The sequence below is a fragment of the Rhea americana genome, unplaced genomic scaffold (genome assembly GCF_003343005.1).
Source record: "Rhea americana isolate MKP2758 unplaced genomic scaffold, rheAme1 scaffold_507, whole genome shotgun sequence".
Lineage (NCBI taxonomy): Eukaryota > Metazoa > Chordata > Aves > Rheiformes > Rheidae > Rhea > Rhea americana.
The window spans coordinates 1,566-18,438 of NW_028186654.1; the positions used below are offsets into that span (position 1 = coordinate 1,566).

The 16,873-nt window shown below is 60.3% G+C and overlaps 3 protein-coding genes across 3 annotated transcripts in view; all 3 read left to right on the plus strand.

Moving 5' to 3' along the window:
- The first annotated feature begins 2,332 nt into the window (after positions 1-2,332).
- Positions 2,333-8,773, plus strand: CCDC9 (coiled-coil domain containing 9). Its single transcript, XM_085317793.1, has 14 exons — positions 2,333-2,431; positions 2,911-3,015; positions 3,555-3,701; positions 3,845-4,108; positions 4,315-4,398; positions 4,496-4,672; positions 4,933-5,120; positions 5,274-5,326; positions 5,466-5,589; positions 5,699-5,771; positions 5,886-6,294; positions 6,442-6,612; positions 6,761-6,834; positions 8,081-8,773. The coding sequence occupies exons 1-14, from the start codon at positions 2,429-2,431 to the stop codon at positions 8,096-8,098; spliced, it is 1,890 nt and encodes a 629-aa protein (XP_085173919.1). The 5' UTR covers positions 2,333-2,428; the 3' UTR covers positions 8,099-8,773.
- Positions 8,774-9,684: 911 nt separating this feature from the next.
- LOC146588557 (C5a anaphylatoxin chemotactic receptor 1-like) lies at positions 9,685-14,533 on the plus strand. Its single transcript, XM_085317794.1, has 3 exons — positions 9,685-9,940; positions 10,400-10,885; positions 12,724-14,533. The coding sequence occupies exon 3, from the start codon at positions 12,742-12,744 to the stop codon at positions 13,792-13,794; it is 1,053 nt and encodes a 350-aa protein (XP_085173920.1). The 5' UTR covers positions 9,685-9,940; positions 10,400-10,885; positions 12,724-12,741; the 3' UTR covers positions 13,795-14,533.
- Positions 14,534-16,350: 1,817 nt separating this feature from the next.
- Positions 16,351-16,873, plus strand: part of LOC146588558 (C5a anaphylatoxin chemotactic receptor 2-like) — a 3,318-nt gene continuing 2,795 nt past the window's right edge. The window contains exons 1-2 of the mRNA XM_085317792.1: positions 16,351-16,383; positions 16,571-16,868. Of these exons, the coding sequence (XP_085173918.1) occupies positions 16,581-16,868 (288 nt within the window). The 5' untranslated portion in view covers positions 16,351-16,383; positions 16,571-16,580. The remainder of the gene's footprint in view (positions 16,384-16,570; positions 16,869-16,873) is intronic.

Below are 16,873 nucleotides of genomic sequence, written 5' to 3' on the forward strand. Positions count from 1 at the left end.
TAGAGCTGTAGGTACTGCTATGGGTACTGCTATAGGCAGAGCTATGATTACCACTRTAGGTACCTCTATAAGCAGAGCTATAGGTACTGCTATAGATAGAGCTATAGGTACTGGTATAGATACAAGTGCAGGTGCCATTATGGCTACAGTGGCAGATATAGGTAGTGCTACAGGTGCCACTATGTGAACAAGTCTGGTATAAGGTACGTATATGGGTCTGGCCAGAGGCATGGGAACTGCTGCCGGTACTGCTGCAGGTGCCACCGTACACATTACGGTAGGTGTGGGTAACGCTTTGCGTCCCGCTCGAGGAATGGGTATTGCTGCAGGTGCCCGCATAGGTATGGGTATAGCTATAGGTTCTGCCCATGCACAACCCCTCTGGGTACACCCTGCCCATGAACAACCTTGCTGGGGTACACCCTGCCCATGAACAACCGCACTTGGGTACACCCTGCCCATGCACAACCCCTCTGGGGTACACCCTGCCCATGAACAACCCTGCTGGGGTACATGCTACCATGCACAACCCCGCTCGGGTACACCCTGCCTGTGAACAACCTCGCTGGGGGACACCCTGCCCGTGAACAACCCTGCTGGGGTACACCTACCATGCACAGCCCTGCTCGGGTACAACCTGCCCATGCACAACCTCGCTGGGGGACACCCCACCATGCACAACTCCTCTAGGGAACACCCTGCCCGTGCACACCCCGCCGGTTCCACCCTGCCGGAGCAGAGCCCTGCCCAGGCCGAGGGCTCCTACCCCCCCCACGCCCAAAAGCGCGGGATGCCGCCGCCGCATCCTGCATCCTGCATCCTGCATCCCTGCGCGGGCGCAGCCAATCGCCGCCCGCCGCCGCGGCCAGACCAGGAGCTGCCATGGAAACAGCGGAGCAGCCGGGCAGGGAACTGCCGGCAGCCCCCGCGCGCCCCCCGCGCGCCCCCCGCCCGGCCCCGGGGACCGCTGGCTGCGGCGCAGGGACAGCGGGACATGGGGGCACAGGGGTGCGGGGACACGGGACGTGGGGGTGCAGGGGCGTGGGGGCACGGGGCAGCAAGGACGTAGGGGCAGGGGGCCCGGAGCCCCGGGAAGCAGGGGTGCAGGGATGCAGGCACACAGGGCCAGCACGCATGCACGGGAGCCCGTGTGCTTGCGAGTGTGTGTGTGCACACGCGTGTTTGCGGGAGCATGCTCTGCGCACTCATGCGTGTGTGCAAGCTGGTCAGCACACACACTAAGCGTTGTCCATGCACGCGTGTGAGCACAGGGCTGCGTGTGCGAGGGCACGCATGTGTGAGCTGCTGCACCTGTGCGAACATGGACGGTAGGTGCCAGCACGTGCACGTGCAAGGGCACGCRTGTGTGAGCTGCTGCACCTGTATGAACACTGACAGGCAGGTGCCAGCACACGTGTGTGCAAAGGCACACATCACCAGAGTGGTGACGGCCGTGGGTGCAGCGGGGCTGTGGGTGGCGGGGAGGGACAGATGGACAGGGGGATGGAAGGATGGACAGACAGACGTGGGATGGAGGGACAGGGGATGGGCTGGGAATAGTGATGGAAGGGTGCAGGGACACAGAGGGAGGTCAAATGTAAGGACAGAGGGAGGAAGGAGAGAGGAACAGAGAGAGGGACGGCTGGGAGGGATGGATGGACAGACGGATGGATGGGCAGAGGGACAGAGGACAAGGATGGAGAGGCAGAAGGAGGATGGAAGGGGTGCGGAGACGGATGGAGAGGGGGATGGATGAGCAGATGGGTGGACGGACAGATGTACAGATGGAGGGATGGATGGAAAGATGGATGGATGGATGGACGGAGTGATGAACAGACGGATGGACATATAGAGGGATGGACAGACAGAGGGAAGGAGGGACACACAGAGGGGCATATGGATGAACACAGAGGGATGTATGAGCAGATAGAGAATTACGGAGGAACAAATAGGGGGAAGTGTATGGGGACATACACAGGGACATAAAGGGGGATGTATGGAGGGACACACAGAGGGACATATAGGGGGATGTGTGCACAGACATAAAGAGGGATGTATGGAGGGACGTATAGGGGATATATGGGGGATGCATAGAGGAACACACGGGAGACACGTGGGGAACACGTAGGGTATGTAAGGGGAACATATGGGGACATGCAGGGGACGTACGGGGAGGTATGGTGGGACATATGGAGGACACACAGGGGACACACAGGGGACATAGGCGCGGACAGAGCGGCGCGCCCCGCCGGAGCGGCGCCGCCTGCAGTGGCTCCTCCGAGCCGCCAGGGGCCGCGCCGCGGCGGGCCGGCCGCCGCGGCTCCTTTAAGGCCGCTCCCTGCGCGGGCCGGAAGCGGAAGTCGCTCGCTGTGGCGGTGGGTGGGGCGGGTCGCCCGGGTCCCGGCCGCGAGCCCGGGCTGGCCTAGGGATGGTGAGTGCGGAGGCGGCGGGCCCGGCCCGGCTTGGCCCGGCTCGGCTCGGCTCGGCTCGGGGGGGAGGGCGTCTCTTTCCAGCCCCGGGGTCGGGGCGGCGCTTGACGGACTCGGGCGGGGGCCGGGCCCGGCCTGAGGCCCCCGGGCCGCGCTTGGGGGTCTCGGCCTGGGCCAGGTTTGGGGTCTGGGCCCCGCCCGGGGGTTTCTGCAGGGCAGGTTTAGGGGGCCCGTTCTGGACCGGGCCGGGATTCTGGGGCCGGGTTTGACGGTCTCAGTGTGGGGTCGGATTTGGGATCCGGGCCCAGCCGGSTGTTCCTGTGGGGCGAGTTTTTGGGGCCTCGCTTTGGGCCGGGCTTGAGGGCACTGAGAGGCTGTTTGTGTCTGTGTTTGTATCTGTCCTGGGGCSGGGCTGGGTGCCCCAGCCTTGCTGCAGGTCTGGGTCCAGGGGCCCTCACTCAACCTGCTGCCCTCCTTGCAGTCGGCCACGCTGGACCTGAAGTCGAAGGAGGAGAAGGACGCGGAGCTGGACAAGCGCATCGAGGCGCTGCGCAAGAAGAACGAGGCCCTCATCAAGCGCTATCAGGTGCAGGGAGCCAGGGCTGAGCACCTAGCGAGTCCTGGCCTGGACTCTGTGCCCATGGCGTGTGCTCCTCTGGCATCTCACACTGGAGCTGTGTGTTCCCCTCCGATATTCTGCCTGCGTGGAGGCAGAGCATGTTAAGGCACTTACAGCGCCTAATCCCCTACTGTGGCTTAGTGCTAGGCCTCTTGCGTAACATGGGATTGCAGGGGGGTGGCCTGCTGGGTGGGCAGTTCCTGTCCCTTGTCTCCCGTAAACCCTGGGGAAGGTGACATCTCAGGAGCCAATGGGCTGAGAGGCCATCTCTGATCTCATCTGCTGTGTCAAGAAGCTTTGTAGGGCAGAGGCTCCCTGCAGGGCCCAGAAACTCCCTCCTTGTGCTGGTCGGTTGTCCTGGGTGAACTTGGGACTCTGCCCATTGCCCAAACACRTGGGAAGGAACAAGGTGATGGTGTAGGCCTGGGTAGGGCCATGAGGGTCCCTGGAGGAGGTGCTGGTCTGTCCCAGACAGGGCCCTGCTCATGYCTGCATTCTCTCCACAGGAGATTGAGGAGGACCGTAAGAAGGCAGAGCAGGAGGGCATCGCGGTGACGGCTCTGCGCCGGGTGCGACCCGCTGAGGGCGAGCCTGAGCGGAAATGGGTGGACAAGGATCTCTCCATCACTGTCCAGGTCATGCTCTCCCCTGGGGTGAGTGTGGGGGGGAGGAACTGGGGCTGGGAGAAAGAGTCCGTGGGGCAGGATGTGCTGTGGGGCTTGGGGAGTTGAGAGAAGGGCAGGCATCAGTGAGGCAGCTGTCGCTGAACCCAGCGCTTTGCCCTTCTCTCCCCTAGGAGAAGCGTGTTGTCAGTGACAGGAAGTCTCCTGGCGCCCCCAAGCCTGGCCGCAGCRGTGCTCCCCGTGGCTCAGGGCGTGCAGGCCTGCGTCCCTCCAGCCGGTCCCTGCGGACGGAGCCTCCCGGTGACCCTGTCTGGGAAGGGGCCGGGGGGGACAGCGTGTTCCTGGGGGAGCGCGGCGGACGTGGCCGCCGGTCACGGGGCCGGGGGGCAGCCAGTCTAGCGATGGGGGGAGACGCTGGCCCCGACAGGAAGTCCAAGGTGGGTGTCAGAGCTGGCGTGGTGCATGCGGGTTTCCCATGGGTCGTGAGGGAAGMTGCTTAGGAAGACAGCCTGATGGTGCAGGGTGTCTTCCCTGCTAAAAGCTCCATGTGTGAGGCCTGGGCAGGGAGTGTTGTGGGGTGCTGTGTGTCCTGTGAGGAACTGTCTTTTTCCTGGCTGTGCTCTCACTATCCCGCCRCCACCAGGAGTGGGAAGAGCGGAGGCGCCAGAATATTGAAAAGATGAACGAGGAGATGGAGAAGATTGCGGAGTACGAGCGAAACCAGAGGGTGAGCCAGGGAGGGCCGGTGGCGTGCATGGGGAGGTGATGCTCCCCTGGCTTTGGAGTTGCGAGATGACAGCGTTCCCTTCTCCCCTCTCGCTCAGGATGGGCTGCATGAGAAGAATCCRGTGCGCAACTTCCTGGATGACCCGCGGCGCAGCGGCCCCTTTCAGGATGCTGACCGCAAGGAGGGCAGCAGGCGGCACATCCGCAACTGGGGAGGGGCGGACTTCGACAAGGTCAAGACGGGCATGGAGCGTGAGAAGGCCTGGCAGGGCCCCGTACGTACCTCACGGGGAGTGAGCAGGGTGCTGCCCTGGACGAGGCTTTTGTGGTGGAAAAGAGAGGAGTCTTGAGCTGTGAAGAGCTGCAACTTTGAGGGAAGCTAGGGAAGTTTATGGGTCCCTCGAGTGGCTGCTTCTTCCTCCCTATAGACATTGGTGATYCTGAGGTGGGTGTCAGATGTGGTTGGAGGTGCTCAGGCAGGGTTTGGTCTCACGGGGGTTTCTGGCTCCTGTTATGTTGACCTGTCTCCCCTCAGGGCCGCCGATCTGGCCCGAAGGCTGGGGGGACGCTGGACATGACGCTCTCCATGACGGGCCGTGAGCGAGCAGAGTACGTGCGTTGGAAGAAGGAGCGGGAGCAGATAGACCAGGAGCGCCTGGCACGTCACCGCAAACCCACGGGCCAGTGGCGCCGAGAGTGGGATGCCGAGAAAACGGACACAATGTATGTGGAGAAGGAGAACTGCCCCTGTTGCAGGGGGCTGGTTCAGGGTGTGACTCCTGTGGGCTGAGCTGGGGGAAGAGGCCGGTTTGCACTGAGCTCAGACCCATTGGAAGATGTAGTGTCCTCCATCTCACTCATCCCTGTCTTCCTCAGGTTCAAGGAGGGCTCTGTGGCAGCACCAGGCCTGGAAGGGGGCAGCAGACAGGGTGAGTTTGTAGCTTCCTGTGGGGCTTGAGGGGAGACAGGGCAGGACAAGGGCATGTGTTGGGGAGCTGAGCAGTGCAAGGTGCCAGCCTGGCCCAAGGCCTTGAGCGGTGCTCCAGCAAGCCTTCCCTCCTGTCGCAGATGAGAACAAGCGCCTGCCCAAGCCACCTACCTTCGGGGAGTTTCTGTCCCCGCATCGCACAGAGCGGAGAAGAAAGGGACGGGGCTGTGGACGGAGCCAGGGAACGGGGGCCAAGCCTTACAGGTTGGGGTGCCTGGGGTGTTCTCTGGCCCCAGCACCACTGGGTGCTGGGGCTCTCAGCAGGTGGGGGCCATAGCAGAGCTTTCACACTGATGCCCTTCCTCCTCTCCAGCATGCATGACAACCGCTGGGAGGAGAAGGAGCCTCTGGCAGCAGCAGCGAGAGTTGAAGGCCTGGGGCAGAAGGTAAAATGCTCTGGAGTAGAGCCCCTGGGGGTCCAGCAACAGACCATGTCCAGCAGTCCCTGGCCTCAGTGYGCAACCTTTTCGCCCCAAATGGTCCTTGCTCTGTGTCAACAGGTGGAGGAACTAGCAAGCGTGACCTTCCCAGAGCCTCAGCCCTCTCTGAACCCTGAGGAAGATGAGGACCAGTGGGAGGATGTCAGTGAGGAGGAAGAGGAGGAAGATAGCTCTGGGTCATTGGTCGAGGATGAAGCACCCCCCAGTGCGTCCCCCAAAGACCAGCGTCCCCTAAAGGCTGGGCAGGCCACAGCTCCCAGACTGCGCATGCCCCCTGTGGCACCCAGCCCTGGTGGGGGGGCAAGCAAACCCCTGAGCCCCTTCTCCCCCGTGGAAGGCCACCAGCCAGTCTCGGACTGGGGTGAGGAGATGGACCTGGCCTCTCCTCGCAGCAGCCTAGGGGACAGCCCCTTGCCAGGCCCCTCTGCCCCCCCAGCCCAGTCAAGAGGGGCATCTGGCGAGACTACAGGTAAGTGGGGGAGATGAGGTAGGGCAGATCCCCCACCTCTGCAGGTTGGGGGTGCGTAGTCCTGACTTGGGCTCAGCCCTGGGTTGATAGCATGGGGAAAGGGGCCGAGCGGGCCCCTTCTCGTGCCAACCACAGTCTGTCCCCTAGGGCTGAGCCCCGTGGAACTGGCCAAGGCCCCCCAGGGGGTGCAGAACCCTGCAGAGCCCCTGCAGCAGGTGGAAGCAAGGCCAACCACAGAGCAGGAGGCCTTGGGAGATCCAGAGAAGCTGAAAGAGGCACCAGGGAGCCCCCCAGCTGCCCCGGAGGATGAGACACAAGGTAGTGAGGGGAGTAGAGGGTTCTGCAGGGGTGAGGGAGTCTCCCCACTTTGGGTGCTGGCCTGATTGTGGGGTCCAGTGCCTGGGGAGTGCTCCTCCGAGCCTGCTGCCTAGCTGGGAATTCAGTCCTCTTTCTGCTCCCTCCCCAGGAAYCCAGGCTTTGCACCACGAGCCAGACACAGAGGCTGCTCCTGGCACAGTGGAAATCACAGACTTCGAGCGGGTGCGTTTCCGTAAGAACTCGCCCTCTCCGTCTGGCCACTAACTGGACTGATTCCTGAACACTCTGGGCTTTGTATTCTGTCTTGTCTGTCTGTCCTTCCCACTTTTGGGTGGGGCTTGCCAGCTCTGATGCTCACACTGCAGACTGACTCGCCTGCCTCCTATGCTCTTGCGGGCCTGCGATCACCCTGGAGTTACAGTGCTTGCTCCTGGGATCTCTGTGCAATGGAACAGGCTGCATGGAGTCTGCTGGGGCTCTGAGCTCTTCCCCTCCCCTCTCTAGCCCCAGCAGTGGGGTCTAGACCTGGCGCTCTCGAATCCCACGAGCTTCCCATGTTCTCAGCCAGGCCGTGCTCAGATGGCAGGGGCTGTTGGGGACTTGGCTTGTGAGTGCTGGGTCTGCTGTGCGGGCCAGGAGCTTGCTTTGGTGGGGAAGCTCCAGCCCCTGCAGTCAGGGGCATCTGGGCAGTCTAAGGCACTTGGTAACATCTGTAAGTCTGTCTGTCCTGTATTAAACTCTTCCCTCTCAAAACAGCCCAGGGACTGGTCTCTCCCTGTAGCTTGTAGCCAGGGGTGGGAGATGGTGTGCTGTGGGCCCAAGATAACTGCGCTGAGTGGGAACAGTGGGCTCTGAGAGGAGGGCAGCAGCTGGGGACAAGGGGGTAAACACTTTCTGGACTGCCTCTGCCTCAGGGGCGGGGCTGTGATGCAGCCCTGTATCATGGCTTCACCCTGAGTTGGCCTGTCATGCTGGCTSCCTTGCTGCTTCCTGCCAGAGCCTGGGCAGGATCAGGCCCTGAGCACACAGCCCTGCTGTAGGGAGCAGAGCTGAGTGTGGGGCACCAACCCTGGGGCCATGCTGCCTCTGGCTGGAGTGGTGTGGGGGTGCCGTGGGCCAGCTGGGGAGAGGGTAGTGGGAGGAACTGGCAGCTGTTTCTGGACACATACGTTCCCTTGTGTTCATGCCTGGTACCAAATGCACCTCTTCTGTCTGATGCTGGTGTTTCCCGTGGGTCTGGAAGGAGGGTGGGGAACAGCCCTGGGCAGGGTCTGCCATCCCCTGGGCTCCTCTGCTGCAGGTGCCTCTGCCAACATAGCTTTGACTGTGTGGGCAGAGCACCCCTGGGTGCGGGCTTGGGGTTGCTTCTGTCCTGCTAGCTGCAGGCACCCAGCCTTGCTTGTGTGGTTCCTGGGTGAGCATGTCCTGGGAGCTGACTTCATCGTGCCTTCTCTCTCTCCTTTGACAGGATGGCAAAGCGCCCTGATGTGCTGGAGTGGCCCTCTGTTAGCTGGGTTGCTCCTGCCCTGACTCCTACTGCCTTCTAGAAACTGTGAGCTGGGGCAGCTCCTCTGCTGCTGGCAGGAAACCATATTTTGGGAATAACTCATCTGCACCTTGCTGGGGTTGGACTTCCCTTGCTTGTGGGGAGGGGGCTGGATCTGTTCTGCACCCAAAGGGGAGGTGTGTCAAAGCCAGCCCTGGGTGCTGAGACGCATGCAGGAGCACCCATGTCTGCACTGTGAAAGTGAGCGCTGGAGCACTAACGTAGCAGAGAGGTGGCCGTGGGTGCAGGCGGGTCCCTGCCTGGGCACAAGCTGAGGGTGGGCAGAGGCTCCTGGGGTGAGGGCTCTGACTGCAGCCCCTCTGGTGCTGACCCCCCTCTACAGCTGCCCACTCCCTGCTGCAGATACCCTGGGTAAAGGCCCTGGCTGCCCAGGGACAGGCCATGGAGGGCACCGAGGAGTCCTTTGCCCCTTTTCCAGGCCCTTGGGGGTCCCCTTTCTCCCCTCTCACCTGAGTGCAGGAGGTCTGGGGCCCAGGTGCCTCCTGTGCCTGGCACCTCCAGCTGGAGCTGGGCAGGGAGGAGACTGGTCCCAAGGGGTTGCCTCATCCTGCATCAGTGACAACTGAATCTTTATAAAATAAACCTCCAAAACTCTTCTGTGCCTGTCTCTTTGCTGCTGGGGGCGAGGGGGGGGGGAGTTCTTTCTCCTGGAGCACGCAGCTGTATGAGGGGGGTCCTCTCTCCCAGTGCCCAAGGCTGGAGGGAGTCCTGGTAACGGCAAGGGGCGGTGCCGTGGGGGCGGTGCGGGAGGCTGAGCCTGGCATGGGGCCGGAGGGATGGCACAGGCCTGGGCGCCCCGGCGCTGGAGCCATGAAGCAGCAGGAAGGGGCCAGCCCCGGCCCGCCAGTGCTGCCGAGCTACGCCGGGGAGCGTCTGCGGGGTGCGGGGAAGCTGCTGCTGGGCGGTGGGCGGCCGCCCCCACGCTGGCTCCGCGTTGCCACTGTCTGCGCCTATTTCCTGTGCGTCTCGCTGGCCGCGCTGCTCCTTGTCATCTACTACGGGCTGGTCTGGGCACCCCGCGGCACCAGGAACGGCACCGAGCAGGACTTCGCTGCCTCCCCGGCTCTGCAGCTCTGCAACGGCTCTGCCACTGGCACAGGCTGAGGGCCCCGGCGACGCAGCCCYATGCTCTGGGGAGCTGCGCTCTCTGGAGCGGCTGGCAGGGCTGCAGCCTCCGCAAGGGCAGGGCTGGGGACAAGAATCCTCCGGGAAGCTGGGCGCTGCCTCTGGGATGCGGTTTCCAGCCTGCAAGGAGGCTGTGAAGGGCGTTGGAAGAAGCCTGTCCTGTTTGGGGGTTCCTGGCAGTGGCTGGTGGGGCTCGGGAGGAGGTCTGGAGGTGAGAGGAGGGCAGGAGCGCCTAGGTAAGATGCAGCCCTTCCTGGCTGGGAGCCTCGCTGGGAACAGGAGGGCTCTCACTGAAGTGCTGCAGCACCTTGTAACTTCTCCTGCACCAGCTGGAGGAGGCTGGTCGCATCCTGCTCATGTTGGGGCACAGGGGGGTTCAGGGCAGCCAAGCAGTCAGCAGGTCCCAGCCAGGAGGGAAGGAGAATGTGCCTAGATCTGCAGCCTAGAGCAGCCAAGAGCAGCTCTGAGCCCAGACGATCTGGGAGACGTCCTCTTCTCCAAATGTATGTGACTCGGAGCAAGCCTCCCCAGCCCTTCTCCTTGGACACTAACGGCATTTCTGCGTGCTGGGATTCACCCCAGACTGAGGAGCTAAGCAAGACCTGGAGCTCTACAGCCTCTTCCTGATCATCCCAGGTACTGCACTTGCTCTCGCTGGTCCCCCCCAGCCTGGCATTGCTGTGGGTTTGTGCTGGGGAGGGCAGTCAGCTCCCTGTGCTGGAGCTCTGGCATGACACCCACCAACAGCAGAGGGTGCTGAGAGACCTCGGCGCCCTGCAAGGACCGAAGCAGACAGCAGGGCTGACCCAGGCGTAGTGGCCCTAATGTCCACTAAGGCACAGTGTTGGTTGCACGGAAAGAGCCAGTGGGGGAAAGGAGGGATGCTGCCCCCTCACCATGGGGCTGGGGTGGGCAGTGCCACGCAAAACACTGGGGTGCTCTGGTCAGCCCCCATGTCCTCTCCAGTGAGACTTGTGCCTGGAGCCTTCCTGGGCCCAGCTGTGGCAGCGGGGAATTGCCTCCAGGCTGGAACAAGCCCGTTATTACTCAAACAAGGTGCAGTTCTGGGGCTCTCATCTTCTCCTTGCTTTCTAGCCCTGACCAATTGCTTCTGTGAGCTCCTGTTGCAGCTCTGTGATGAAGGGGTTTGCGTACCAAGATCCCCTGCAGTGCAGCTGGAGATGGAGCTTTCTGCTAGCCAGGATGCCCCCCATAGCTGCTCGCCCTGGCACAGTGTGGCTGTTCCGTGCCACTATGTTTCGTGCCTATTCTCCACACATAAAAGCTCAGCGTGGTGCAGGTGAAGGACAGCAGGTCCCTGACATGGGAGCCAAGCAGCGCAGGACTGAGCCCAGATCATCTTGGCCCAGCTGCAGATGCCCTATTCTGTGAACAACACTCTTCCTTTATGTGGACAGCCCAGCTTCTCTTAGCTGATGAAACTGGTAATCTTTCTCAAGATGCACGCGCTGCTTCCTGTTCACTGCTGTATAAAACCCCAGTGCTGGCTCAGCCCATCCTTCCCCGCACACCAGGACTGTTGGCAGGGTGGACGCAGCCTGCGAGGACTTGCTGTGCCAGGTGAGCATCTGCTAAATCAGCCGCACGAGTTCCTGGCAGGATTCCTCTTGCTGATGGACTGTGTTGCGTTGTCCCTCCCCCCCCCCTTTTTTTTTGTGAGAGATACTCTCCCTTCAGTTTTTAGAGATATCTTCATAAGTGGAGCGGGGATTTCTTTAGCATCTGCTTGCATGTGTTCTTGTGTGCTGTGAGGATGGTCCTGATCACCACTAGATGAACTCTGACCTTAGGTGAGGTCTGTCCACCTGACTGTGAGAGACACCAGCCTTAACAGCACCCTTTTCCCCTTGCCTCCAGCTCCTAGGCTCAATCTTGGCCAGTTGGGATCTACTCTCTTGTGCCACTTGTTTTCCAGATAGGGGAAAAGGCTGTCATAGCAATCCTCAGCGCTTACTATCTTGTACGCGCAGTGTCCATTACTGTGCAGAGTGGCATGCCTTCTTCTTTTGAAAACTAGGCTGGTGTAACTGATTGCAACCAACAGGAAAACCTTGCAGAAATGTTGCCCAAGCCTGTGTGGACAGAAGGGTCCTCAGTGCCTTCCACTGCAGTGGTGTCTTTTTGCTGCAGCCTGAGGTGAGGGCATTAAGTGAGGTTGCTGTAGCCCCTCTTTAACTGCAGACTGACATGTGGATGCACTTTAAGCCTAGGGCTGGTCTCTGCCCTTCCTCCTTGCCATGCATGCACAGGCATCGCTCAGCAGGCAATAGGACAGTCCTAGATCTTCCCCATGCTGGCCTCTCCTGCTGCTTCAAGTTCTGTTTTCTGCTGCACTGTGGACATTTAGGGTGATGCTTTGGGCAGTGAGAAGTTCCACCTGTCTCTGGGCAGAACTGCATCCAGTTCTTTCCTGCCCTCTCCTTTTGGTACATTGCAGCTTGGCTCTGGGTCCCCAAGGATCTGGCACACCCATCTTCTCCCTCTCTAGCACTTTGCACTTATGACTCCCAGTGCAAGGGAAGCCTTGTGTGTTTGCAGAGCTATTTTTCTTCCTTTTGAAGCAGAGTGCTCTGTGGTCACAGCACTAAGTGTCTTCTGCCTACAGAGAAAAGTGATAATTCTTCTCATTCCCTCTCCTGACAGAGGGATGCTTGAGTGGCTTTACCCCATCTCCAGCTCATAGGAGGCAGCAGCAGAGGCCCAGGGTTGGGTGGTGCAGACTGCACTTTCTTCACTGTGATCTGGTTCACCACTCCCCTTACAAAGTGTGGTGTTAGCCTTCCTGTGCCTGTGCTTGGAACGAGAACGAGAGCAAATTCCCAGTGCCAGCGTGCTCAGCAGGACACAACAGCACCTGAGAAAGCTGCCCTGGCAGAGTTGCAGCTCCCCAGAGTTTCCCCATCTGAGTTCTTCAAAATGCAATGAAGAACAAATCAAGAAAGCTAGGGAAGTTGGTATTTCCTTGGTGATCAAGGAGGGAAATAATGACACAAGAACAAGTGCCTTTTCTACCCCGTTTCCCAGGGAGGAGCAAGAGCTGCAGGAGGACAGAAACCCCAGCATTTCAGGGCTCTCATGACACACACACTTGTTGTGGAGCTCCTAGCCCCAGCGCAAGTCTGTGGCAAAACATCACACGGGCCAGTGTAGATTATTCTCTGTCACAGCATCATTCTGCAAAAGAAGAGAGCTGCTTGTTTAACGCCTGTGCTGTTCTGATTAGGACAGCAGCTTGGCCCTGCCCAGCACTGAGGATGTCACGATGCTGCTACTCTCTGTCGCAGGGTACTTGGTGTGTCCAGTCTCCATGCTGAGGGTGCTGGATATCCTACTTGGGGTGGAAATGTGCATTTGGATGGAGAAAGAGATGATGATTTCTAACTGAGTTTGATTTCCAGGTTGGGAGCTGTTGGAGAATGGATTTCTCAATGTACAATTATACCTCCAATTATTCTGGCCTTGATGACTATTCTATATACGACCTTGATGACTATGAAATCCCTCACAGCTACCGGGCAATTCTGGTGCTCTATGCCATCATCTTCCTCCTGGGTGTGCTGGGCAATGGAGCTGTCATCTGGGTGACTGGCTTTGAGATGAGGCGCACAGTGAATGGTGTCTGGTTCCTCAACCTCTCCGTGGCCGACCTGCTCTGCTGCCTGGCCCTGCCCTTCCTGGCCCTGCCGCTGGCCCGCGACCACCACTGGCCGCTGGGCCACTTTGCCTGCAAGCTGCTGCCCTCCCTCACCATCCTGAACATGTTCGCCAGCGTGCTGCTGCTGATGGCCATCAGCGGGGACCGCTGCGCCCTTGTGACACGGCCGGTGTGGTGCCAGAACCACCGGACACCGGGGCTGGCGCGGGCGGTCTGTGCTGCTGCCTGGGGCCTGGCAGCGCTCCTCACCATTCCATCCTTCGTCTTTCGGACAACGCGCTCTGATGTCTTCTCCGATAAGAAGACTTGCGTGCTGGATTATGCATCAGTTGGGCATCACCAGCGCCTCACTGAGCTCTTCACRGCTGTCTTCCGTTTCCTCTGTGGCTTCTTGGTGCCCTTTGTGGTGATCACAGTTTGCTACAGCCTGCTGCTGGCCCGTGTCCACAGCAAGGGCTTTGCCCGCTCTCAGAAAGCCATTAAGCTTATCCTTGTAGTGATAGTCAGCTTCTTTGTGTGTTGGCTGCCTTACCACATCGTGGGGCTGATCCTGGCCTCTACCCTTCCACACACGACCTTGTTCAAGGGTGCCTTGGAAGCAGACCCCATTGTCGCCGGCATAGCCTACATCAACAGCTGCCTCAACCCCATCATCTATGTCATCATGGGCCAGGATTTCAAGGACAAGTTCCAGCGCTCCTGGAGAGCTGTGCTGCGCAGCGTGCTGAGTGAGGATTCCCCCAGCACCATGGGAGACAGCAGGATGAAGACCAAGTCCACAGTGGATGACCAGAGCGTCAGCACCAACGTGTGACTTCGCATGGCTCCTGTTGAGATGTCTCCAGGGTACTAGCTGGGAACAGCTCCAGGGGAGTGCTGCCTCCTGCCCTCCCGAACCCATTTCATTTGGGGGTGTAACCCTCTCCTGGGGGTCTGGGTGGCCACTAAGAGAGAAGATGCATCTTTCACCCTCCTTCCCTGCTGGGAACCGGCTACTTTGCTTGAGTGTTGGGGAAGCTGGAGAGTTAAAGCAGCTCACGTGCCATCAAATTTTGTGCATCCAAATACCCAGATCCTCTCTGCCTAGGGGCCCCTTCATGACTTTCTCTGTGGCTGCAACCCACCCAGTGGTAAAAAGACTCATTAGAGTGGTTCTTTTTCTTGCAGGCAGCTGCCCCATTTCTCCTCCAGGCCAAGCTTTGACCCCGTCTCCTGTCTCCAGGTCGCAGTACTGTGCCCTGTGCCAGGTCCCCTCTCGGCCCCATAAGGGCTGTGCTGCCTGGCAAACCCTGCTGCCTCCTTCCCTGCAAGCAGGCCAGGGCTTACAGTCAGGGAGGTCAGAGATGAACTCCATGTGGTGAACTTCCCTTGAGCCTTCCAGCACTCCCAAGCCTTTGGAGTCAGCCCTCCCACAGACTTAGGTCCTCCCTGGTACGCAGGGGCTTGGCATGTCTCCTTCCCATCCCATCGGAAGGGGCCTGCTGGCTCAGCCCTGCTTTGTTACTGTAGATGTGTCCAACTTTGCAAATAAATATTGAATCTGCTGTGGCCAACGTCTGCCCCATTCCCACTGCAGCCCTGCATGGCTGGGAGGCGGGGTAATGTGGACCTCTCGTTCGTAGGCAGCTCCTCCAGCATCCAGGGTCTTCTTTCTTTGGCCTGATGCTGCAGGGTGAAGCAGCCAGGGATGAGTCAGTGTGTGGATGTGTGCCGTGCCTGTGGGTGGGGTGGGTACACGGGGCTGCGCCTGCCCAATCTGTGAAAASAGCTCTGTTTGGGCAAAGACTCTCCACACTGGCAGAGCTGTCCACTGTGCACAGTGACCTCCCTGGGAACTGGCAGGGGAGCTCACTCCTTCCTCACCGGTGATTTCCACGGATCGTGAGCTCAGGCTGCTGCAAAAGGGACCTTGGTGACAGGTAAGTTTGCCATTCAGCATCTTAAAAACAAACAAACAAACCAACCACACTAGATGTCTCCAAGGGTAAATGCAAGGCACTCCCTGCCCTGGATGGCTCCTGCTCCCCCTCGGAGAGCTGCAAGCAGCCCTGGGACAATGCCAGAGCAGTTCTTGTGCACACGTGGCTTTCATACCCAGTCACCAATGTGTACAAGCCTGGTAAGGGCTGGGGAAGGAGGGGTTGTTCCATGATTGCCAGCACACATGAGTTCATCACTGTGGGCATGTTGCAAGCAGAAGTTTAGCAATATCCTGAAATAAGGGTTTCCTCTGGGTTATGGTTGCTGCAGCACATGAAGCAGAACCCTTCCTCGATTGCTCTGCCTGCTGGCTGGGCAAAGAGCCTTCCTGCCACAACGGGCCTATCTGGTTCTGCCCCAGACCAGGTCCTGAGACCAGATTCATCCTGGCACTGTGGCGACTGGACGGAAGTCCAGGATGGGTGGGACAGCCCCTAAGATCTGCACCTCTGCAGTGACAGAGAGCATTGAGCAAGGATTGCTCCCTTAGTTCTCCTTTTCAGATGTTTATTTTGAGGCTAGTCTCCAGGGCTAGGGCAAAGCAGGGAGAGTTTTTTTTTGCTGTCAAAGTGGATTTTAGTTCGTTTGCGACACAATAAACACCGCAGTTTCCCCCAGTCCCAGAAAGAAGTTGCAGCGGCTGGCAAAAGCTGGCTTGTGGTCAACTCCTGGGGTGTGGAAAGAGCAGAGGTTTCACAAGCTCCGGCCGGTGTCTGGCTGTTCGGGGGGCTACAGGTTAGGCTACAGCTGTACAGCAGCCAGCCGGGGCAACCCCCCTCTGTGCACACCCGCCCCCCCCAGTGCAGGAGGGAATCGAAGCCAGCAGGGAGAGGAGTACGTGTCCCCTGTGGCAGGCTGTCTTCTTGCTGAGCGCCGTGGGCCTCAGCGGGGCTGGAGGGATCCTCTTGCCTCCTGGTGCCTAGGGAAAAACAAAATATCTGGCCCATTCTCAGGAAGGGCCAGAGCTGGGAAGCCCCATCGTGGGTGATGTTGCTCAACATCTCCATCAGCAACCTGGAGAACGGATCCCTCGGCAAGTCTGGAGATGGTGCCAAAGTGGGTGGTGATCCGGAGAGCTGCTGGTCTCCCATCAGGCTGTGGAAAGGGGCTGACGGGACCCTCGTGGGATCAGCAGAGGCGCTTGCCAAACCCTGCGTTTGGGGTGAAGCGATGCCTTGCAGCAGGACAGGCAGAAAGTGCTGCTGCCGTGAGGGTGCAAGAAGCGCTCCTGGCGTCACAGCGCCTCGGCCTTGTGGGCCCCAACGGAGACCCCGGGGGTCGTGGGGTCTTTTCATGAGGCTGGGAGAGTGGATGCCTTCAGCCCTGCCTTCCTCTTCCTCTGGAGGAAGGAAGCAGGCACGGGTCTCCTGCAAAGGCGGCCGCCCCATGGGCGCCGGGACTCCCTCCCTGGGGCTGAAACGCGGTAGGATGAGCTGCAGCGGTGGTGTGGAAGAGGGGGAGAGGTGGCAGAGTGAGCAGAGGTCTCCAGCTCCCCCAGGGGCCCCATCTCCAGCTGCGTCGGCGTGGGTCGGCTTTGTCGATCGTCCTCCCTGGGGAAGAGCTTCCTGCTCGGAGGAGGCCACTGGATCTCGCCCGCTTTTGTCTTGCAGGGCTGGCAGGATGACGGAGCCGTGGGAGCACAGCGACGACTATGACGACTTGGACCTCAACTTCACGGCGCCCGACTTCGAGGGTGCCCAGGCGGTGCAGCCCGCGCTGGCGCCCAGCTACGGGGCGGCGCTGGTGCTGTACGCCCTCGCCTTCCTCCTGGGCGTGCCGGGCAACATCGCCGTGGCCTGGGTGGCCGCCGGCGAGCCGCAGCACCGGCTGAGCGGCCTCTGCTTCCTGCACCTGGCCCTGGCCGACCTGCTCTGCTGCCTGGCCCTGCCCTTCCTGGCCCTGCCGCTGGCCCG